This window comes from Culex quinquefasciatus, chromosome 3, assembly GCF_015732765.1.
Source record: "Culex quinquefasciatus strain JHB chromosome 3, VPISU_Cqui_1.0_pri_paternal, whole genome shotgun sequence".
In the NCBI taxonomy this organism is placed as follows: domain Eukaryota; kingdom Metazoa; phylum Arthropoda; class Insecta; order Diptera; family Culicidae; genus Culex; species Culex quinquefasciatus.
In genome coordinates, this window is record NC_051863.1 from 151,514,079 (window position 1) to 151,538,771 (window position 24,693).

The 24,693-nt window shown below is 41.7% G+C and overlaps 2 protein-coding genes and 1 pseudogene across 3 annotated transcripts; 2 read left to right on the forward strand and 1 right to left on the reverse strand.

The window, feature by feature from the left end:
• The first annotated feature begins 18,343 nt into the window (after positions 1-18,343).
• LOC119769302 lies at positions 18,344-18,853 on the forward strand (annotated as a pseudogene).
• A 1,986-nt stretch (positions 18,854-20,839) lies between these two features.
• Positions 20,840-21,803, forward strand: LOC6041332 (40S ribosomal protein S24). 2 transcript variants are annotated; one of them, XM_001850557.2, is made up of 2 exons: positions 20,840-20,961; positions 21,231-21,803. In XM_001850557.2, exon 2 carries the CDS (start codon positions 21,241-21,243, stop codon positions 21,631-21,633), a length of 393 nt encoding a protein of 130 aa, XP_001850609.1. In that variant the 5' UTR covers positions 20,840-20,961; positions 21,231-21,240; the 3' UTR covers positions 21,634-21,803. The 2 variants fall into 2 exon arrangements, with proteins under 2 accessions (XP_001850609.1, XP_038118376.1); XM_038262448.1 differs by having other exon boundaries at positions 20,883-20,964.
• Positions 21,804-22,627: 824 nt separating this feature from the next.
• LOC6041333 (probable ATP-dependent RNA helicase Dbp45A) lies at positions 22,628-24,330 on the reverse strand. The gene is given in 4 exon segments (XM_001850558.2): positions 22,628-22,965; positions 22,967-23,105; positions 23,108-23,151; positions 23,153-24,330. Coding segments are annotated over 4 exon segments (1,542 nt in total). The 5' UTR covers positions 24,199-24,330; the 3' UTR covers positions 22,628-22,652.
• Between the last annotated feature and the right edge of the window lie 363 nt (positions 24,331-24,693).

The window sequence follows — 24,693 nt, forward strand, 5'->3', positions numbered from 1 at the left end:
TGCCATCGATCCAAGATAGGTAAATTGTGCGCGCGCTTTCACTACCCGCGCTGCACGACCGCCAATTCTTCCCCCCAAGAGGTACTTCTAAATTAACGAGGCACAGTGGTTAGATTTGGATAAAACTGAATGTTCAAAAAATAATAAATTATTAACTAAAAGTGATAAAAAATTTAAAATTATCAGCTCGAAAAAAAATTATAGGAGGTTTAGAACAAACTTAATTTATAGTACTCAAGAAACAATGACTAAACAAATTAAAGAGCAATTCCAGCTCAAATCGGGAATTTTTCTGGTACTTTTGTACCCGACCCTCTCCGATTTCAATGAAACTTTGTAGACATGTTATCCTAGGCCTATATAAGCCATTTTTGTGAATATGGAGCCAATTGTACTTGAAAATAACATTTGGGAAGGGCGTAAGTTCTTCAAATATTTTTGTATTTTGTAATTTAAAAATTACTGTATCTCGAAGCCGTTGCATCGTATCAAAAAGTGGTCAAAGACAAACTTGTAAGAAATTGGACGGGCTTTCTGAAAAAATACACTGAAATAAAAATACACGCAACTTCTATGAGACTTTTGAATTTTAAATTGTAAAAGTTAAATTTCAAGGTGATGTCACGATTTTTTTTCGGCCAAAATGTTTGAGGAAATAGCCTAAGATGTTACAAAAAGACTCACGAAAAATGCAGGATTGTATGTCTCTTCTGAAAAACTACAAAAATCATTTACTAAAAACTGTTTTTTTAAAGTGATCTTAAGGTCAAAATTTTAAAAAACCGGTAGTGGGAATCGATTTTTCAGAAAATTTTACATTAAAGTCTCCATATTGACCACTGTCCTATGTCCAATCCATTTAAAGATACAGCGGTTTTAAAAATAAAAATGTTGAAAAACTAGGTTTTTGGTGTTTTTTTTTTTTTCAATTTCTATATGACAGACTTGATTTTTCAGTCTCGTAAATATTTTTACCGGAAAGCTCGTCGAATTTCCCATAAGTTTGTCATTTAGCTTTTTAATTTGACTCGTTTTAATATTTACGTAAGCTGTCTAGTTTTCTACCACACTGAAAAAAAATCTATTTTTAGTTATGAGCAATGTAATTAGCTTATATCTGTAAGCCAATACATCCAATTGAAATGCTGTCAAAGACAAACTTATGGGAAATTGGACGAGCTTTCCGGTAAAAATATTTACGAGACTGAAAAATCAAGTCTGTCATATAGAAATTGCCAAAAACCACAAAAAAAAACATATTTTTTCGACATTTTTATTTAAAAAACTGCTTTATCTTCCCAAGGATTGGACATACGACAATGGTCAATATGGAGACTTTTATGTAAAATTGTCTGGGGAATCGATTCCCACTATCGGCTTTTAAAAATTTTGACGTTTAGACCACTTTTTTTAAAAAACAGTTTTAGTAAATGATTTTTGTAGTTTTTTAAAAGAGACATACCATCCTGCATTTTTTGTGAGTCATTTTGTAACATCTTAGGCTATTTCGTCAAAAATTTTGGATGGAAAAAAACGTGACATCACCCTGAAATTTAACTTTTACATTTAAAAATCAAAAAAACTCATAGAAATTGCGTGTATTTTTGTTTCAGTGTATTTTTTTTTTCAGATAGCCCGTCAAATTTCCAACAAGTTTGTTTTTGACCACTTTTTGATAAGATGCAACGGCTTCGAGATACAGTAATTTTTAAATTACAAAATACAAAAATATTTAAATAACTTACGCCCTTCTTAAATGTTATTTTCGAGTATAATTGGCTACATATACACAAAAATGGTTTATATAGGCCTAGGATAATATGTCTACAAAGTTTCATTGAAATCGGAGAGGGTCGGGTACAAAAGTACCAGAAAAATTCCCGATTTGAGCTGGAATTGCTCTAAATACAGTTTTGAAGAAACCCTAGAAAACAAGAAAATTAGAATTAGAAAAAAGATTTAAAAAATTGGACAGAAGAGAGATAAATCTGCTACTTATTTTCCAAACCCACCGTGCCACTCCGTAGCTGATGAATATCTCACGATTACAAATTGCCACGGAAAAGGTCCGGACCGACCGGGGGGCAACCTGCGACGCGGGCAGGGAGGAAAGGTCGCTACAAAATTTTCATCTCGTCCAAATCATCATTATCCATCTCGCTTACTGTCGGTTGTGTTGTTTGGAGAAAACAGGCCTGGACTGCTTCATTGTAGCCTGCTCCCCAAAGATAAGCTCACTGTTGTAGAGAGCCACAAATCAGCAATTCAACAAAGCCCAAGGGGACAAATGGGACTCATTGGTCTAGTTTGAGCTCCGAGGGGCTCCAGTGCCTTTGTCTATCTTCATTTTGCCAGCACCCATGACTTGACGAATTTGAAGTTACTCATTCATGACGCAGGTATTTAAAAAAATACAATTTGAACAAAATTTTTTTTAATTGTTTTGTTTTGATAATTTATTTATTAATAATTTAGTTTCATAAAAAATAATTTAAAAATATTTTATTATTTCTCAAAGTGTGTTTTAAAATCTAAACCTCACCTTTTCGCGAAGTAAACACAAGATTTGAATCTTCCGCGGAGAACGATTTATGAGCACACGGCCCCTTCTAGCATTTGTCCATCTCGGTGTGAAAAACATGTCCCGCGAATGTACGCGACGACGCCGCGGGATGGGTCGAACAAGGGGCTTTTGGAGGGTGGAGAAAGATTGTAATCTTATTGTGTGGCACAGAAAATTAACCGTAATGCTCCTTTGCCGCTTTTCATCGCGAATTTCTTCTGTTTGGGTGGAACCGTTTGACACAGACAAACGGATTTGTTTTATTTCTGTATTTTTTAAAATTTTCAATTCTCGATAGATTTTGAGAATTTTACTAACAACAAATTTTACATTCAAATAAAATCTTAAATTTTTATTAATTTATTTTTACGGAAATGATTCCTTCATGCTGTGCTTGTGATTCATTTATCTATGATTAAAACAAACCAACTACGGTGAGCTTTGTCGGCATCAACTGTGAGGGCGGTTTTTGTTGTTTCGAGAAGTGATTTCCATGTCTGCAAATATTTATTTCAATTTCGAAAGCATTTGCAAACGATGCTGGTCAGCAAACACACCGCTTGAGGTTGTCTAATCGACCGCGGAAGATCTGTAGAAGGGTTAGAGGTCTTGATTTTGTATTTTTAGATTGCTAGAAACAAGATCTAAATCATCTAAATTGTTGGATTTATATTCAGTTGGTATGAGCTACATTTTTAGGATAAACCATATTTTGCCTTTATACCAAAGTAAAACACGAAAAAATAGTCTAACCGTTAAATCGTGTTGTCAAAGGCATACATCACTAAAATTGGAAATCCTTCATTGTCATTTATAAGCGGTTTCAAAACTAATAAGATTCTAGTTATACCCCAAACCTCAAACCTAAAATTCCAAAGACATTCCAAACAAATTCAAAACCGTGCCTCACATTTCCATAATCCCGGCCAACATTCCGCGCCCTCTTTTGGGCTATTTATCCCAAAAAGCGTTTAACTTGGCAAAAGTTTCCACGAGCGCGTTTAGTTTGAATCGCTCAACCCACAGACCTTGACTTTTCTTGGGCCAAAAGGACCGGGATTCACCCGGCTCACACAGTAAACGGCTTCCGTTTTCCTGCCACATCAAAAACCCCGGATCAAAGGAACCACCCAGCAAAACTTTTCCAACTCGTTGAACGCCGAGGACTCTCTTCCATCTTCATCAACTACTGTGTGCTGGTGGCGACGCGACGGGACAAGTTTCGGATGCCTTCAAGCTCAAGTATAGTTGCGCTGTTGATCCTCCAGCGCTCGAGTTGATTCTGGTAATTATTTCCACAGTTTGCCGAGTTTTCTTGATTTGGACTCGAAAGTTGATCGTCTGCGAGGGTAGTTTTGGCGGGAAATTGATTCCAGAAGGCAGACACACAGTTGGTCCGGGTTGTAAATTAAGTTTTTACTATCGGCGCTTATCTGTGTGGCTTCGTCGAGATAGGTTCCGATATCCGAACATCAAACGTCACTCAGTTTGTGGTCCAGCACTAGTATGAAGTTGTCCACTTAACCCGCGATGTGTCACACTCGACCGACGGAATATGGACTTGGACATCCGTTGCCTCGGCGAAATGCCGATTTCTATGCAAATTTATGCTGCTCGAAGCCTGTTTTGGCTCTGGTATGATAATTTTCGGCCACGTTTCGGACCATATTTATTCCAAAACCAACCCCCGACGGTGCGGCGCGCGTGTGTGGGAAGTGTCCGCGGACCATCAACGGAAAAAATATCGATCCATTAAAAATACAAATAAACACCCGAAAAAAACCCTCCAAGTTCGCAGCTCTTGAAACAACTCTCGAAGATGATGATGAGTCTCTTTGTGGCCAAACGTTTACTCTGCACTTTTGGACGGTTTTTTTGTTCTCTACCATGTGGCTACCGAAGATCGTGCCGCGTGTCACACGCCGTTGCCGCCAACGACGGTCCACTCCAAGTGAGACCGACCGACTTGAAAAATTGAAACCATATCAAGTGTCCCCCCACTTGAGCAAACAGCCATCCTCGGAACAGCTCCGGGGCCGGGCGACCTTCTTCCTTCGATGGGGCGCAGAGGAGAGTTTGCCGAACGTGTCAATACTCCGGCCCCAGACTCAAAAGAAGCAGGAGGATGTGGTGCGGTGAACCGACCGACTCAACGGTGGCGATTACTTTGGAGCCAATCTAAACACTTATGGGATGAGCGAGCTCGTTGCGACCCATTACAGTGCAGTCCAGACTCGGTTATACGAAGCCCTTGGGAAAATTTCACTTTGAATAATTGAAATGAACTTAAGTGATTGGAAACTTCATGGTCGCCAATATGACGGTGAATAAATAATGAGAAAATAATTTTGATTTTGTGACAGGCAATATTTTCATTAAAAAAATAATGAAAGTTTAAGCCTCATTTTCCAAATATTGAGGCAAACATTGATTTTATCTTCAAAAGCATTCCAAATATTTTAGAGTTCATTAATTTCAATTTGTTAGTTAATGAATGTAATATTTTTTTTTTCAAAGGTTCGTTAGTTGTTTGAAAACTTAAGAAAAAACGGTACTTAATCCACCTTTAGGTGTTTGGTGGCTTCCTCTCATTTATAGAGTGATTCCAACCCCCCTAAAGTGTCCACATGGTTTATGGATCTCCGCTAACGTGATCGCAGCACCTAAGAGGTCCTTATAAAAATAAGTGCTGAATAAAAAAAAACAGACTAGCTACAGACTTTTTGTCAAGATTGTACAGACACCGCCTTTGAGAAAATGCCCAGTTAACTCAATCCGAATTCTGAAACGGAATCTATTTAGAATTGTATACAAATTCCGTTTCAACGCAATAACCGGTTCCGTGTTCGAACCGGTTGTTGCGTTTGAAACGGAATTTGTGTACGATTCTAAATAGATTCCGTTTCAGAATTCGGATTGATTTGACTGGGTGGCATCCATTTGAGGTTATGTAAATTCAGACCATTTTTTAAACTGCTTGTAATTTTTGATAGGTAAGTCAGATCTTGAAAACTCTTGATCCACAAGAAAGGTCATTTCAGAACCTTACTAAAAATTTATTATATTGCAGGTTTTCATGCAAAAACCGCCCTTTTTTGCAAATTGTGAAATTTATATGTAGCAGTTTTTAAGCATAACTTCAACATCACATCAACTTAACTAAATCTTATAAATTCCAATAGGGACTTATGGGACCCCAAGACGAATCGAATGAGGCCAATACGGTCAAAATCGGCTCAGTCAGTGACGAGATATTCCAGTGACATTGATTCGGTACACATGTCTACATACAGCCAAACACACAGACATTTGCTTAGCTAGTGATTCTGAGTCGATATGTATAAATGGCGGTAGGTCTAGGAAGTCTAATTAAAAAGTTCATTTTTCGAGTGATTTTATAGCCTTTCCACAGTAAGATGAGGAGGGCAAAAATCTGACTTTTCACAATATTGTAATAAATTGATTATTAAACAGCCCGAAAATAAAATATTGTCTTATTTATTTTAATGGTTACCCAAGTAACATTTTTAAACCAACTAGCCACCACCTAGTTTTATCGAGGTTTTATGGTATTATCTTGATTGGGCATTCACCGCAACCAATAAGCAAGAGCTAATTTATAGGTTCTAACAAGGTTTTATGCCTCGGACATAAAACCTGGTGAAAATAAAAGCCAACTGGCTCTCAATAAGGTTTAATGAAAGTTTTAATAAAGGCTTGAAAACCAGATGGCAATGCCATGCCAAACGGTTTTATCGCATGCTTCTTTAAAACCAAGGATATTGTAGCTGTCAAGTGCCATTAGGCATGCAGAAAGCTCACTTAAAACCATAAGCTCTTAAAAGAGCATCTAACGAAGCCAAATAGCAATGCTCAAATATGGTGCTGAACGCGTGGTCTGATTGAATAAGATTGACCATGGCGGTCAAGAAAATAAATGAAAATAATGAAAAAACATAAATTTGATTAAATTTCGATGAAAACACACAATTATGATGAATTTCTGACATCGTTAGCATAGCCATAGAAGTTCAGAAATAATTTAAACATTTTATGCGAAAAAAATGCAAATAAAAAAAATCTTTTAAAACTGTGATTGTAGAAGAAATATTTTTGATGAAGCGAGTTGATTTTTTGGTTCTATCTCCCCCACATTTATTGATAAAATTTCAACCGCAGCTGAATTTGAGCCACCACTTGCGAGGAAGAAGATTTGAAATTATTTCAATAGAGCTTTATGACGTTTCGCGTACACACACTAGTGCACCATTTGATTTTGCTGTCCGGACAAAATTTAACCTCAATCTTTTTCGTGTACGTACACGCAATACATGCGCACGTAGATTACTCTATTACCTCCAATCATTTTTGACAACCACCTTCATTATTTCATTTGGCAAGACGAAGACTTATTTTTTGCCACAATAAAATCTGTTTGTCATAAGACGCAAGAAGACGTATGAAATGTCATTTTCCCTAACTCCTAACAAGGTTTTAACAAGGGTTTTATTAAGGTTTTAAGGTGGTTGTTAGAATTCAGTTGTAAAGCCTCGAAAATAAATTATTGTCTCATTTATTTTAAAGGTTAATTCAAATTCAGTTTACACGAGTGTCAAAATTAAAGTTGAGCAGAAATACGACATGTTTTGAACGATTTTGTTTAGATAAAAAAAGAGAAAATGTGAGAAATCAACTAATGTCAATTTTTTTTAATAACTTTATCAAATATTATTATTAACCTTCTAATGCCCAATATAATAGATACCGAATTCACACGGATAGAAATCCTGTAAGCTAATACAGTAACTGTATGTTTTTGAATTCGTAAAATCGTCAACATTTTTCTCGATTTCACTGCAAATCCAGTTTTCAACCTTCTTCTAGGCTGGTACCCCCTACCGTGTAAATCAAGTAGGCCCGGTACCCCCGTTGAGAATCGCTGCTGTAAGCTAATACGGTAACTGTATGTTTTTGAATTCGTAAATACTGAAATGTTTCCAAAATCGTCAACATTTTTCTCGATTTCACTGCAAATCTAGTTTTTTTTAAAAAAAAAAAAGGTCCAATAAACCAAATGTCAGTTTTCGCTTTTTGGGTGTTTTTGAAACCGCCTTGAGCTAGGAATATTAAAAAACACCCAAAAAGCAAAAACTGAAAATTTGCTTTATTGGACCTTTTCAAAAAAAACTCCAGAAATGTTTTTCATAAATAGATAACATTGTTGTTCGAAATCGTTTTTTTCACGATTTTGGACACACTTCCTTGTTGTCGAATTCGACAACACAGAGTTACCGGATTTGCTCACAGGATTTCTATTCGTGCAGGGTCTTTTTCAACGGCTTTTGCTGTACGAGAAAGAAAAACAGATTCATTTGTTTAGTTATTTTTGTATTATTTCTAGAATTGTATTTCTCCGTTGTCCACACTTAGCTTGATAGAGAAGCATTCTATTTTGATGGTAGATCATGCTTAAAAATTGGTTCAGTACAAAACATTAGGAGAAAATAAAATTTAAAAAATCCTAAATATTTGATTCAAGGGTCTCAAAGAGATCAACCCCAACAAACCAACACGTAAGCGAGAAGAAAACACATTTTGGGCCACGGTCAGTAGGTAGTAGGAGCCACCGGCAGCCGGCAGTCTTGAGGTTATGTTTACGTTTCGATTGTGCTGAAGCACGCTTCTGATGATGGTGGCCCTCTCCAAGCAGCGTGGGTGGACGGACATGGAGAGCCGATGAGACCAAATGTTTACCGTAAAATCCCACAATCGCTGACCAGCTTCTTCTCAACTTTTGCCCTCGATGGGAAAAAGGTAACTTATGTGGTGGCTAGAAGTTGATAATATCTTCAAGATGTAATGTCGATATATTAAGCCTAGTAAAAATTTAGGCTTAAATTTATGATGTATTTCAAAAGAATGAACTACGTAATTTGATTGTTTAGTTAAATTAGTTTTGGATTTCCTTTGAACTTTGATCTATATTTAAATGATTTTTTAAATTAAAACATTTTTTTTATTAAATAACTTTCAAAACTAGAGCATCATACGACTCGAAAGATGAATCGTATCATACGAGAACTTTCAAATGTTCTTCTCAAACTCTAGTTACAAGTAATCTGTTACGCAATAGCCCTCCATAGCATTTATTTTCGTTACGAGATGGCATCCACTGACGAGGCGGCTATTGGAAAGTTGAAACGACCATGTAAGTGCTGACTAAGAACTTCTTATCGGTCACATCCCGGTGGGTGGCGTTCGGACGCGAAGAGTAGAAGAGGCGTGTAGGTGGCGCTATAAATTGATTGCGGTGGACGCAATTGGGTTGATAAGGGGCCGCCGTGATTGAACAGCCTTTCTGTGTCATAACTTAATTTAAACGAGATGAGTTTGGTTGGACATCGTCGATGCAATCGGTATCGAATCTATTTATGAAATTGGAGCGCGATAGAACTTGAGAAACGTACACGGTATTTCTAAAACAATCAAATAAATGTTTTATTTAAAATTCACATAAACTACACACACCAAACATTCCCACACAGAAACGACCGACGACTGATGCTAAACAAAACGGCTTCACCATAATCCGGTTTATTCCAATCCCACCCAGCCCTGCTATAAACCCTTCCATCACCGATAATTCTAATGAAGGCATCGATTCCAAACCCAGCCCCGGCCGACCGTTCTCTACCAAACCACCCGGCCCGGGATTAGCCTCTGTTTATGATCCCCAAACTGCTGGCCGTTGCTGCTGCTGTTGTGTTTACGTAAATTTCACACGTTTTGCTGCGGCTTCTGGTTTCAGCCGGTAGAAACGGAAGGAAACCGAGAAACAGCACGTGCGCGTCGACTTCTTCAACGTCTCTTCTGCCTGTGCAGTGTAGTGTAGAAGAAAAGCCGGTAGCATGTGCTTGCGGAATCTACCACCTCTCGTGCGAGGATTGATTGGCTCCGGTTAGTTCTGCTGGCGGACGGACGTTCCCAACGGAACATACCACAAGTGCCATGTTCTATAGCAGCCGACCCCAGGTCTTTGGTGTTAGTGGTTGCGCTCCCGATACAAACACACACCTGTGACTACTAATTAGCATCCTAATTGGAGCTATTGCCAGCATCTCGCCGGGGAGTCTCATCAGCTTGACCCCCGGAGGCGCAAAACCACTTCAATTAAGCTTGCCACTTCCGCTTGACACACGGTGCGAGTCCAAGTCCGTAGATTACGTCACTTTGACTCCAAGACTCGCTCGCCTCGAAAGATGAGTCGTCGGCCGTTTTTTCAGAACCGTTGATAATCTCAGTCGAGTCTATAGTACAGCTCTTCGACGACACTTTGCGATAGTGGATGCTGCAGCGGAACAGTTGTGTAAACATAAAGCTGTACGGCCAGCAAGCTGAATGGCGATGACGACGTGCTGAGCTTGGCAAAATCCAGTTGCGCGCGCTATTTTTACGCCGGTCAGTAGATCGTCGTTTCGTACACGCAAGTTCGCGCATTTGATGATAAGAAACTTGCCCGAGTGAGCGAAACAAGTTCCCACAGAGGCGGCGGCCGCAGTCGCCAGGTTCCGGAGAGCTGTCTAGTGAATTCTTCATCGGCACCTCTTTTTTTTATAGCGGTCATAACATGATAATTTCATGGCGATGTTAACACACGGTGGCGAATTAATAATACAGTATCGGGCGGATATTAGCTTCTTGAAGATGCTGCGCGAGCACTGGATGTTAGCGGAGTCAGCTTTCCAGGATTGCACGATTTACTTTGTACGAATCAAGTTTGAAGACGACTCCAACTTGCCCGCAGTACGTGCTCTTTTGTTTCGCGCTCCCACCAGCATTCAGCGTATTGCATTTGCCTCTTCGAGATCGAGTTCGAACGCCCAGCCTCCGCGAAGAAAACGGGTTTTCACGGCAGCCGTCACCTTCAACCACGGTACGGAGCACGCTAACGATCCGAACTCGCCAAAAGCGCGACAAATTCAGTTTGTGTCGAAGTGTGGTGGTTGTGGTTTTTGTGCCATCGATCGCCAGCCACCGCGCGGGTACATTCCTTAATTTTCCCTTTTACGCAATCTCGATCTCGGGCTCTATGACCATTTGTGGGAGCTGGTTACCGTTTTTTTTTGCGCTCTGCTTCAGTTATTTTTTGCTGCGTTCCCATTGCACCCGATTCGACAATTGGCGCAATTTGTGCTTCGCAGGCCTTTCACCGTGTGGTTTGAATTTTGCTGAAAAGCTTGATGCCTCTCGAATGATGCCCCCTGCATCCCAAGTTCGTGAAATTTTGATCGATTCTCGTACGAGCCGCACAGGAGAAACCGGAGCAGCCAATACAATTAGTGCGATAATTTCCATGTTTAATTAACATTTGTTCGACGAAGCCGAGCTACTTATCTGCTGTGATTTCCGTCAATCAATGTGAAGTTTTATCGTGGAATTCCCAACAATTTGATCAACTTTTCCGATAAACCTTTTTTCATTCTTTGAATTTGAGTATCTTCTTAGTTTATGTTTAATCGCCACACTTGCTAGCTCAGCTCCACTCGGATCTGCTCGGCTCCAGCGTCGTCGTTGTCATACCCGAAGGAGTTCGTCACTCATTTCGGTCTGCCGGAATTACACTTTACTATAACAAACTCGTTTGCAATCAATCCCCCCAGTCTCCTGTTCCCGCTCTGAACTCACACGGAGCTAGATTTCTTTTGTTGTGGTCAGCTTGCTGTGTATCGTTTTGTCGTCGCTGCGTTCCCTCACCCTGCTTACCTTGACTGCTGTAAACTGTTGTAAACATTAGCGAAAACACAGCTCCCCATATGATTAGATTCAGCCTGCCGTGTCTGCTGCTGTCGGTTCCTCCACCGCCTCTGCCTCGCACCGCAGACATGTTGATCATTTTCGTTTTCATTCACAATTTATGCACTCACGGAAAACACTCGTTTTTATTCGCCTTTTCCTACTCCGTACTGGTACTTCTTGGCAATCGCCAAGAAAACATACAAATTTCCCTTCCTTCCAGCAGCCGCCCCGTTTTCGCGGCGCCTCGCCCACTCTCTTTCTCTTCACTTCGATCGGCGCGACTCCACACACTCACAAACACTGCCTCTTGCTTCTTCTCCAACTGCTGCTAACACTTGCGAAAAACACTAAATTTCATCCCTTCATCTTGTTTCGACCCTCGCTCCAGCTACTGTTGACCGATCGGCAAGCACTTCTTATCAAACTTTAATTCACAATTCGACACAAAAGCTTCGCGCTGACACTCTTTTCTTTGGCCAAAAATTTGCAGTCGGTCGATCGAACGCAATCCCCTCCAACTCCCGCACACACCCTCGCACAAACAAAGCAGGCCCTTTTCGCCCTTTGACGGATATCGAATATTCTCTGAGGAAAGGCAGGCTCCTACAAACACAAGTTACGCGACGACGAAGACGACGACGGGCAGCGACAGCATCCTGCTCCCGAGCCGGCCATATTGCGAATGATGACTGAGCCTCGGTCGGCACCACTACAAACCGGCAAGCGACGGCCCGTGCGCATATACACAGCTATAGAACGGCGACGACGCGACCAAAGAATAACAACAAACACAACCAAGCCCGCAGCAAGCCAGTTGTGTATACTATACACGCAATACAGCAACAGCAGCAGCAGCCGTCAGTCAGAAAAAAAGTGACGTTCAGTTGAGGCTGTCATTGTGGAAGTGGTATAACTATACCGGATTGACGTTTCTGGAGTTCTTATATTAACAACTGAAGTTATTTTGATTTCAACGTTGATAAGAAATCGCGACTGATACTGGAATATCATCCATTTTTACAGAGTTACGAATATTTTGTGTTAATAACATCCAACGTGTGCAGTCGCTTACCGTAGTTCAGCTGTAATCCAGATGCAGCAGGGAGAACAAACATTGTGAGCAATGATCCAATACTAAGAATCATTCCAGCTTCCAGCTGAAACATACACTCAACCAAGGGGTAGGACAGAGAGTAATATTGAGAAAGTTTGAATAATTTTGAGTAACATTGAGCCACTCAAAGTTTTTCAATCCTTCCAAACGACGTAACGAACTTTGACACTGACATTTGGCTCCAGAGAGAGACGACTGATTTTGACAGACACAAAACTAAGCCCAAATAGAAACACGTGGAGCGGAAAAAATGATCCCGTTCCCGTTTTATTTCTTGCAGCTATTTACGGCGTCGATTCTACCCAAGGCTGTATATCATGGAATCTACCTCTTGCAGGACCAGATCCTTAGAAAAATCCGGAATCGGAATGTAATATTGTGTTTTGGGTGTTTTGCGCCGAGCAGTTTCATGACGTCTCCGGATTGTCATCCGGAGGAGGATGATCTGAAGGTGTGTGGGGTGCTGGTGGACATGGTAGAGATCACGTTCCGCTGCGTGACAAAAAAAGCTCTTCGAAATCCGTATAGCCGTAACGATCGTCCAAATTATGAAAATCCTCGAACGAAGGTACCAGAACGAGGAGGACTCGGTGGACATCGGCGCCTTTCAAAACTGTTCACCCAAGCCTTTTTTTCGGCGCATAGAACGGACCAAAGGCATCTAAACCGACCGCATTAAAAAAACTAAACAAAAGCAGAAATAAAAACTTTTATTTATTGGTTTTGTTTGACTCTTTTGACAATAGCTGATTTCTCGCAAGTACCGGCAGGACATAACCGGAAATCGACTGCTGGAGGCTTGGATGAGACCAGGAAGACGAGAACGTCATCACCTGACTTGATGGACTTTAGATGATCCTCGGAGGACTTGTCGGAACGACGAAAGATGTTCTCCTTGATCTCGCTGAACTCCCTAGCAATGTGAGCGGTGTGGCAATCCAGCACGGGGTATCCGTTGGAGATTTGACCGGGGTGGTTCAGCACGATGACCTGAGCGGTGATTCTTTGAGTCATCGGGACATATCCACGACGTAGTTCCTTTACGGGCACGTTCTTGACGTTGTCTTGGGGCACAGCCTCCGGCAGGGCTTCTTGGAGCATTTGACGGACATCACATCAGTGGTCAGGTCAGGTCAAGATGCAATCCATTGTCTCAAACAGGCACTTCCTCTTGCGCTCGATGAGCCATCCCATAAACTAGTACATCTTGGTGGACGGTTCCATCTTGTTGTGTTGAGCAGGGCGAGCAGGGAATCCTCTCGGGTCTGTCTGTTGCTGGAGACATTTGGGATATAATGGGCCGGAAAAGTGCGGTAAATCCGGCGGGCTGAGCGCTGCTTAAGTACTCTGGCACAAGGTCAGCAGCATCCACAGGCGTGCACGGGATGCCAGCTATGCCACAACATCGAGAATTGCTACGTGCCGCGGGAGATTCCTTGCGGCAACATCCGGATTGAAATCCGGAACAGACCATTCCGCAGCAAATACATTGGCCAATTTTGGGAAGTTTAACAGTGTCTTGTTGTGAAATTATTTCAAACTTTTTGTACGCTCGCCTGTCAAAATATGTATATTCACAAATTCCGTAACCTGTTGCAAAATCGTTCAAGAGGGATATTGAGTAACTTTGAGCCACATTGAGTAATTTTGAGAAAATGAGTCACTCAGTTTCTCACTGTCTTACCCCTTGATTACAACTACGTTCGGGATTTCCTGAACAACACAAAGATCGAATACTACAGCCATGACGATCCAGGTAAACGCCCCATGAAACAGGTCCTCCGAGGCCTGTACGACATGGATGTTAGTGTGCTGAAAGAAGAGCTCAAAACTCTTAAGTTGAACGTGATCGAAGTCTTCAAGATGACGAGACACAACAAGGACATCAAGTATCGTGATCAACTGTACCTGGTTCATCTCGAGAGAGGATCGACAACGCCGTCTGAGCTGAAAGCAGTTCGGGCAATTTTCAACATCATCGTGACTTGGGAACGTTATCGTCCAGTGCACCGTGACGTGACGCAATGTTCGAACTGCTTGCAGTTTGGACATGGTGGAAGGAACTGTTTCATCAAGAGTCGTTGTGCAACCTGCGGAGGTGAGCACAAAACTCAAGCTTGCGAAACAATCAACGAGAACATCGAAGCGAAATGCTTCAATTGCGGCGGCGACCATTCGACCAAGAATCGGAGCTGCCCAAAACGTGCTGAGTTTGTAAAAATTCGGCAGCAAGCGACGACGAGGCACCAACCAAATCGTCGCAAAACACCACCAGCATACACGGACGTGGATTTTCCTGCTTTGGCGTCACCAGGAGCAGGACCTACTCGAGTGGTTCCAAATCTGCAGCCATTGCCGTTGAATCAGCGGCAAAAAGTTGCAGAGAATACAACACCTCCAGGCTTCAGCCAGCAACCGAGGGAAAACCAACCAGCATCAACGGATGAAGGCAGTAGTGAGCTGTTTTCACCACAAGAACTTCTGAACATTTTCATCGAGATGACAACAACACTGCGTGGTTGCAAAACTCGTGCGGAACAAGTAAGAACGCTTGGAGGATTTATCTTGAAATACAGTTCGTAGTTTACTCGCTCTATTGATTTTGAATAATTCAAATAATTTTTTATTTTAGTTTTAAGTTAGGATTAGTTTTAAAGATATTTTTTTTCTTTTTACCCAAATGTATTCGACACAATGCAATAATGTAAAACAATTTGAAGTAAATAAAATAAATGTGATCAGTTAATAATAAAACGAAAAATACAACAAAGATGAAGAGCATTAGGCCATACCACTTAGCATGTAAAAGAAATGTAATTATTATAAGAATGTTCAATAAAGACATATTTAATTTCAAATTTAACTGTATAACACTGTAGGAAACTGGAGTTTAACCGAGAAAATTTATCTGCTCAAAAAATGAATGAAGTGAATTTCTGTGTTAACCCACAGTACAGAGCAATTACGACACACAGTAAAGGGCAGAATTGGATTCCGACGGAGCGAGCAGGAAAATGCAATTAATCTTGTTAGTAACACTAAACAATAAGTGCACGATACATTATTGAGTAAAATATGAATCAAAATGAATAAAATTTGTTGATACGTTGTACTCTTGTGAAGGACGATCACAAGGAGTAGGAAAAGGATTTCTGGAAAGTATAAAACTTAAAAATGTAAGAAAATCACAAAGTTTGATCTGCGAATTTAGTTGCGATGATTTTGACACCGTCCGAACAACAGTGTTTTTTTTTCTTCTATCATTCTTGGATTCTTGGAACACAATACGGCTGCTGGCCTCACGTATAAGGATTTTTTTTAATTAAATGTACCTTGACCAAAATCATCTTTTAATCAAATGAAGCTGGTTCACAATATAAAAATTGACAATAATAAACTAAAAAAACTAAAACTAAAAATAAAAATAAAGCAGGTTTTGGGGTTTTGCTGAATGGCACTATTTTGCTACTGCCCATGATAAAGGCCCTAGTCATGGCCTCGGAGGTACTCTAAAACGGTTAGCAACACGTAAAAAATGGTGCATAAAAAATATCCCAATAAATATTTCTTTCACAAAAATAGATTGATCTAGGTAGGGGAACAGCACCTAATTCCAGCGTTCCTCTAATGTTGCCATATCAGAGCTTTGGCATTCAATTACAGCTGATTAAAAGCGTTTTCAACTGAAATCGAGTGGTAAATAACTCAATAAGAAGTGAACAAGCAAGTTTCTATCAAAAGTTTTGCAAAATTTGTTGTTTAAATAGTGAAAATGAGCAAATTGGACGAAACTAGGAGCGAAGACTTAACCTGTCAAACATACGAGAATTTTCCCTATTAGCCATTTGCACAAATATTTGCGTAAAATTATAAAAACAAAAATTATAAAAAAGCCACTTGAATAAAAAATTGCAAAAAAAAGTAAAAATATAAATTAAATTAATCATCTCCTAGAACACCAGGTAGCAGTTATTGAAAAGCCCGCCTGTGTGCTTCTAGCAGATGCGGCGAATGAAGCTGATGTAGGTAATCTCGAAAAAAAAAACTTTAAAATTCGATATCTCTGGAACGAAACATATTCATTTTTGTCGATAGGTGATTCTTATGTAAAATTGGCCGGGGAACACAATGGTGAGGTCAAATAAAAAAAAATAAGTTGGGGTGTTTTGAGATACGGCCGTTTAAAGTTTTCAATTGCGCAATACAGGTAGAAAAAATAAATTATTCAACATTTTGATCACGGAAATGGATTCTACGTCCAATTTTCTTCAAAATTGAGTCTAAGACCGACCTTCTAAGATTTGTGGTTCCTGAGCTATCGCCGTTTGAAATTAGGAGGTTTGGTCAAAAATCGCCAAAAAGTCGAATTTTTGGGGAGGTACAAAAATGGAGGGGGTGGTCCGATTTGGATGAAATTCGGGATTCTTGTATGTTTTGATAGTATCAACAGCCCTGCCAAATTTGAGCAGGATCGGAGAGGGTAATTTTCAAATTTGGACTTTTTCGTGCACAGTTGAGATGGAATGACCCATATGCAAAACAATACATAAAACCATTTTGTAGAAGGATGCAAATCACCTGATATTCAATATAAACATAGTTTTAACCAAGGTTTTAAATGAGTTTTTGAAATTGTGGGATTTATTCAGAAATTAAATTTATTAACTATATTAACAGTCTGGATCCGATGCCTGATTTTTCTAGATAAATAATGAATAAATTGTTTGCTGTACAGTTTACAGCATTGCCTTGGCGTTCTCGATTGCGAGATTCCTACTTGAAACTTGGTGCCCGAAGGCTTGATTGTCGAGGAAACGGCAAACCTCTTTTTACACTTAAGCTTTCATCCACCCGGGATTCGAACTGACGACCTTTGGATTGTGAGTCCAACTAAGCAGTTTTCTAAGACTTCGGTCATTCGTTTTTTCTTGTATTTTTTAATCCGACTGAAACTTTTTTGGTGCCTTTGGTATGCCCAAAGGAGCCATTTTGCATCATCAGTTTGTCCATATAATTTTCCATACAAATTTGGCAGCTGTTCATACAAAAATTCAAAAATCTGTTTCTTTTGAAGGTATTTTTTGATCGATTTGGTGTCTTCGGCAAAGTTGTAAATATGGATAAGGACTACACTGGAAAAAAATGATACAAGGTAAAAAAAATGGTACACTCAACCCCCGGTGGTTGGTCACTTTTTCGTTTGACACTTTTTTAGTTTGTACCCCGTTTGGTTGGTGTCAAACCGAAGTCAAACTAAAAAGTGACGTTTGAACAGTTGGTGTCACCATTTTTGCACTTTTGTCAAAACTTGATTGTAAAACACACTTTAATTGACTGATATGTTTTAGGGGACATAAAATGCCAACTTTTCAGAAATTTGCAGAAAGTGCAAAACATCTTTGACCAAGGGGTAAGACAGTGAGAAACTGAGTGACTCATTTTCTCAAAATTACTCAATGTGGCTCAAAGTTACTCAATATCCCTCTTGAACGATTTTGCAACAGGTTACGGAATTTGTGAATATACATATTTTGACAGGCGAGCGTACAAAAAGTTTGAAATAATTTCACAACAAGACACTGTTAAACTTCCCAAAATTGGCCAATGTATTTGCTGCGGAATGGTCTGTTCCGGATTTCAATCCGGATGTTGCCGCAAGGAATCTCCCGCGGCACGTAGCAATTCTCGATGTTGTGGCATAGCTGGCATCCCGTGCACGCCTGTGGATGCTGCTGACCTTGTGCCAGAGTACTTAAGCAGCGCTCAGCCCGCCGGATTTACCGCACTTTTCCGGCCCATTATATCCCAAATGTCTCCAGCAACAGACAGACCCGAGAGGATTCCCTGCTCGCCCTGCTCAACACAACAAGATGGAACCGTCCACCAAGATGTACTAGTTTATGGGATGGCTCATCGAGCGCAAGAGGAAGTGCCTGTTTGAGACAATGGATTGCATCTTGACCTGACCTGACCACTGATGTGATGTCCGTCAAATGCTCCAAGAAGCCCTGCCGGAGGCTGTGCCCCAAGACAACGTCAAGAACGTGCCCGTAAAGGAACTACGTCGTGGATATGTCCCGATGACTCAAAGAATCACCGCTCAGGTCATCGTGCTGAACCACCCCGGTCAAATCTCCAACGGATACCCCGTGCTGGATTGCCACACCGCTCACATTGCTAGGGAGTTCAGCGAGATCAAGGAGAACATCTTTCGTCGTTCCGACAAGTCCTCCGAGGATCATCTAAAGTCCATCAAGTCAGGTGATGACGTTCTCGTCTTCCTGGTCTCATCCAAGCCTCCAGCAGTCGATTTCCGGTTATGTCCTGCCGGTACTTGCGAGAAATCAGCTATTGTCAAAAGAGTCAAACAAAACCAATAAATAAAAGTTTTTATTTCTGCTTTTTGTTTAGTTTTTTTTTAATGCGGTCGGTTTAGATGCCTTTGGTCCGTTCTATGCGCCGAAAAAAAGGCTTGGGTGAACAGTTTTGAAAGGCGCCGATGTCCACCGAGTCCTCCTCGTTCTGGTACCTTCGTTCGAGGATTTTCATAATTTGGACGATCGTTACGGCTATACGGATTTCGAAGAGCTTTTTTTGTCACGCAGCGGAACGTGATCTCTACCATGTCCACCAGCACCCCACACACCTTCAGATCATCCTCCTCCGGATGACAATCCGGAGACGTCATGAAACTGCTCGGCGCAAAACACCCAAAACACAATATTACATTCCGATTCCGGATTTTTCTAAGGATCTGGTCCTGCAAGAGGTAGATTCCATGATATACAGCCTTGGGTAGAATCGACGCCGTAAATAGCTGCAAGAAATAAAACGGGAACGGGATCATTTTTTCCGCTCCACGTGTTTCTATTTGGGCTTAGTTTTGTGTCTGTCAAAATCAGTCGTCTCTCTCTGGAGCCAAATGTCAGTGTCAAAGTTCGTTACGTCGTTTGGAAGGATTGAAAAACTTTGAGTGGCTCAATGTTACTCAAAATTATTCAAACTTTCTCAATATTACTCTCTGTCCTACCCCTTGTCTTTGACCGAGTTATGATTTTTTGAACCAATAATGGTTTCTGCAAAAAAAAATTTTCGATGTAAAATCAAATTAGCAATCAAAAATTACTTTTGTGAAATTTTGATAAAGTGCACCGTTTTCAAGTTATAGCCATTTTCAGGTAACTTTTTTGAAAATAGTCGCAGTTATTCATTTTTTAAAATTAGTGCCAGATATTTTGGAAAACAATATTTTTTCATTTTTTAAAATCAAGAATAACATTTCAAAAGGGCTACAAATTCAATATTACGCCCATTTAAAATGTTAGTCATGATTTAAAAAAATAAAAAAATATTGTTTTCGAAAAGATCGGAAAATTTCACGAATGTTTTATATTTAACATTGAAAATCGGACCATTATTGGTAATACATCGACATTAGAAAATGAAGGGTTTTCGGGTGAGACTTAGAAAACATAAATTTTCCTGTTTTTAAATCTTTGCATGGCAATATCTCAGCAACTAAAGGTCGTATCAACAAAGTTTAAAAAAGCGAAAAAATATAGGGATTTTTCTCAGGTTCTCAAAACTCTTTTTTTTCAATAGTGGGCAAACATGAGCACTAATTTAAAAAAATGAAAAGCTGCGACTATTTTCAAAAAAAACTTGAAAACAGTGCACTTTATCAAAATTTCACTAAAGTACGTTTTGACTGCAAATTTGATTTTACATCGAAAAATCAAGTTGAGAAAATGTTGCGACCAATATTTCTTTTTTTGTAAAAACAAGTATTGATTCAAAATTCATAACTCGGTCAAAGATTTTTTGCATTTTATGGAAATTTATGTCCCCTAAAACATATCAAAAAATAAAAAAAAAAATGTGTTTTTTGCTATTAGTGACAAAAAGTAAAATTAAAATTACCATTTTTTTTATCGTGTATCATTTTTTCCAGTGTAGTCCTTATCCATACCTAAAACTTTGCCGAAGACACCAAATCGATCAAAAAGTTCCTTCAAAAGAAACAGATTTTGTTCATATTTCATTTTTGTATGGGCAGCTGCCAAATTTGTACGGAAAATTATATGAACAAATTAATGATGCAAAATGGCTTTTTTGGGCATACCAAAGATTTAGCCGGATTAAAAAATCACAAAAAAAATCGAATGACCGAAATCTCAGAGAATTGTTTACGGTTTCTTCTTCTCAAGGAGGTGAACGATAACTGGACAAATAAATTCGGGTTATTTTGAAAAAACAAATCTTGCGATCTATGCAACTTGCCCCTCACTTGATGCGCCTGCAGTTATGCTCTTCTCGACTCTCGCACGATATCCCTGCTGTAAAAAATCCCACACGCCTCGCTCACACACGCTCCCGCAGCGCTGCCAACCTGACGCGTGCGCCAGCTGTCACTTTTCTACATGCCGTTTCTTTTACGCTAAAGTGCCGTGCCAGGACGTGTGGATTTTTTCCTCTGTCTGCTAAAAAGGTGGTTATTTTGGCCAATTTGCGGTGAATTTGTGCTGTTTGGGTAGATTAGAGCGCGCTGCTTCCGGCGGGGTGTGAATTCGGTGGAAATCGTTTGCGGGTTGGGTGATTTTAGCGCCGGAAAAGGGCACACTTTGAGGAACGGGGAAAAGTGAGGTTATGACTTCCTGGGGGCAGCTTTGTTTACCCGCAGTGTTTTGAAAGTTGGAATCGATTGGATTTGTTTCGGGACTAACTTCCGGCTTTGTGTTTTTGCTGATTTGATTTCAGGACCGCCAAGATGTCGACCGCGACGATTCGTACCCGCCGTTTCATGACCAACCGGCTGCTGTGCCGCAAGCAGATGATCTGCGACGTGCTGCACCCGGGTCTGGCCTCGGTCTCGAAGAAGGAGATCCGCGACAAGCTGGCCGCCATGTACAAGGTCACCCCGGATGTGGTGTTCGTGTTCGGCTTCAAGAACAACTTTGGCGGCGGCAAGTCGACCGGCTTCGGGCTCATCTACGACACCCTGGACAATGCCAAGAAGTTCGAACCCAAGCACCGACTGGGCCGCCACGGACTGTACGAGAAGAAGAAGATGACCCGCAAGCAGCGCAAGGAACGCAAGAACCGTATGAAGAAGGTGCGCGGAACCAAGAAGGCCAAGGTCGGACAGGCCGTCAAGAAGTAAGCGCTCTCTGCTTGGGTGCGGATGCTGCTGGGTGGCTGTCGTTGTTGTTGTCCCCTTGTTCCGGGAGACAGCTGCAAGGGGATGCTTTCTTGCTTGTGTGGGAACTAGAATATTCCATCAAACGAGAAAATACAAAAACACTTTAATGGTTTAAGATACAGTACAGTCTATTGAATGTTTATCAAAATGCTTTCATCGAGATATCACATCATGGAAGGCTCTCGTAGCAAATCGCAGCAATCCGTGCCCTCCACCAACGTCAACTTGTCACTTTCGTTTTAAAATTTCCAAATTCCGGACGTAAAGGCTTTTCTCGCCGCTCAAAAAAAATGGCCACTTCCTTCGAAGCAACCTCGAAAATGGAAACCCTGTTCCACGAAGCCCTCACGGCCTTCCTATCCGGCCTGGTCGAAATCAACTCGTCCTTCACCCAGATGAACACCCTGCTGGAGGCCACCCGAAAGCGGCAAGATTTCTGCGAAGAACAATCCGCCACCTCGCTGGCCGTTTCCCTGCTGGCCTTTTTCGGCTTTGTCGTGTTTTTGGGGTACATCAACGTAAATTTCAAAAATCTTAAATCGCACGCAGTTCGCTGGTTCACCGCAAACCGTCAGCCCAATCCGGTGCTGATTGTGAACCAGGAGATGATCCGGGAGTGGGAAACGCTGTTCCGCAAGGCGAAACTGTTCGACGCCCTGCTGGTCAAGCAGCAGGTTCTTAGCCAGAAGCGTCGTCGCTCCAAACGCCACAGCAAGACAAGTTTGCTACGAATTTCCGAACCCGAGCTGCTCCGCTGTAATCCGAAGATTGTAACGACGGAAGAACTGCTAGCGATGAAGCAAAGCCGTTACGGGGAGCAGTCCGGCTCGGAACAGGAAGTGTACGTTGAGGCGATTGAGGATTCCAACCCGCGGTTCGCGTCCACAGAAGAGATGCTGGAAATCAAGCACAATCTGTACGACGAAGGGGAGTCATTCTGCTAGAGAGCAATAAATTCGCTGTGAGAAACAGTTCCAACTTTATTTCTTAACATTCTTCAGTTTACCCTTTTTAACAACCATCCCATCCACTTTCTTCTTCTGCACCAACTCGTCCAGCTTTTCCGTCTCGACAAACTTTCGCTTCTTAAACTTTTTACTCTCAACCGCATCCTTGAACCGGTCATCTTTCACCACGAACCCGAGCCTTTCGCCGTGTTCTTTCCGCATCTCGTTCTCCCTCCGCAGACGCTCCTTCCGCTCAACCTTCCGCTGCTCCTGTTCGCGCTTCCACTTGGCGTCCATCTCGTCCGGATCCAGGCCCTGCTCGAGCCACTTCTTGCGCCGGTAGTTGTGCCCGCTCGTCAAAGTCCTTGTTGTCCAGGTTCATTTCCGCTTCGCGCCGGGCCACGCTGACCTGCATAAAGATACGCTCGACGAGGCGCTGGTCCACCGGATGTTCCGTTAGCTTCGTGTTGATAAGCGCTTCAATTTCCCCAAAAATTCCAGATCGCGCGGGAATCGGAAGATCGAAATCGCAACCTTTCCGACCAGCTCGTGCCGTGCGACCGACCCGGTGAATGTACTCGTTTGGAACCTTGGGCAATCGGTGGTTCAACACTAGCTGAACATTCGGGATGTCCAAGCCACGACTTGCCACATCCGTGGCAATCAAGATTCTCACGTGCTTCGATTTGAACCGATTCAACGCCGCCACTCGTTCCTTCTGCCGCAGAAACCCATGCAAGCAAACGTTATCGAACCCGATCTTGTTCAACGTCAACGACAAAACCTGGCAATCCTTCTTCGAATTTGTAAAAATGATCACATTCGCATCCTCCTTCTCCTCCTTAAACTTCCTCAGCGTTTCAATCAGCACCATGTCCCGATCATAGTCCGCACACAAAATGTACCTCTGGTCCAGCGTCTCCACCGTGGCCACCTCACTCTCCTCCGACCACTCAAACGCACCCCCCGGAATCGGAAACACGCTACTCTCCCTCATAAACTCCTTCAAAGTCGCCGAAAAGAACAAATTCTGTCGCTTCTCCGGCAGAAACCGCCTAATCGCCTCCAAATCCTCGTCGAAACTCCCGCTCAACACCCGGTCCGCCTCGTCCACCACCAGAAACTGCAGCGCCCGGAACGAGTACGTGTTGCACCCAGTCAAATGGGCCGCCAACCGCCCCGGCATCGCCACCACAATGTGCGGCCGCGCCTGTAACCGTTGCGCCTCCAGCAGCTGGTCCGTCCCGCCGGTGACCACGCAAACCTTCACCCCCATCGGTTGACCGGCCACCGAAAACTGTTCCGCTATCTGGTAGGCCAGCTCGTGCGTTGGAGTCAGGATGAGCGCGAAATTGCTCGTCGGTTCCTCGCTCAGCCGCTGCAGGATGGGAAGCGCAAAGGCGAACGTCTTTCCCGAACCCGTTTTGGCCGCTCCGATGCAGTCCTCGCCGTTCAGAATGCGCGGTATACAGGCCTGCTGGATGGGCGTGGGACGGCGAAGACCCAGCTTCTCCAACTGTTTCGTTATCCATGGTTTGAGGCCGAGATCGGCAAACTTCTGGTCCGTTTTCTGTGCCATTTCAGCTTGGCATTACAAGGATATCCGTGAAATAAGTTAGTTTTCCAGAAATTTCAACGATTTTCGCTCGCGAACAGAGCTGCACGTGCTGATTCGAGTTTGTTGTTGTTATGATTTGGTTGCGCTCTGTCAGTGAAAAGGGTTGCGTTCACACCACCTGATTGTAGTAAGTGGAGCACGTTCGCAGGCGATAAGGTGAATGGTCCTGTTTTGGATAAGATTTGTGAAAAATAAATTTCTAGAGTTTTTTTTTATTAAAAAAGGACTAAAACATATTAGCAGAATTACACTTTGTACGACCACAAAGGGTTAAAATTGATTGTTTAATCAATTTTGAAAAATTCAATTTCACGACCCTGCTTCGTTCCGAAGAGACCATAGTGACTGTAGATCTATTGGTAAAATGTTTTCTTGTTTTTTTTTTGCATTGAAATTAGAAAATAAAATCAATGCTGGCAAAAATGTCCTATATATAAAAAAAACAGCAAACTGAAA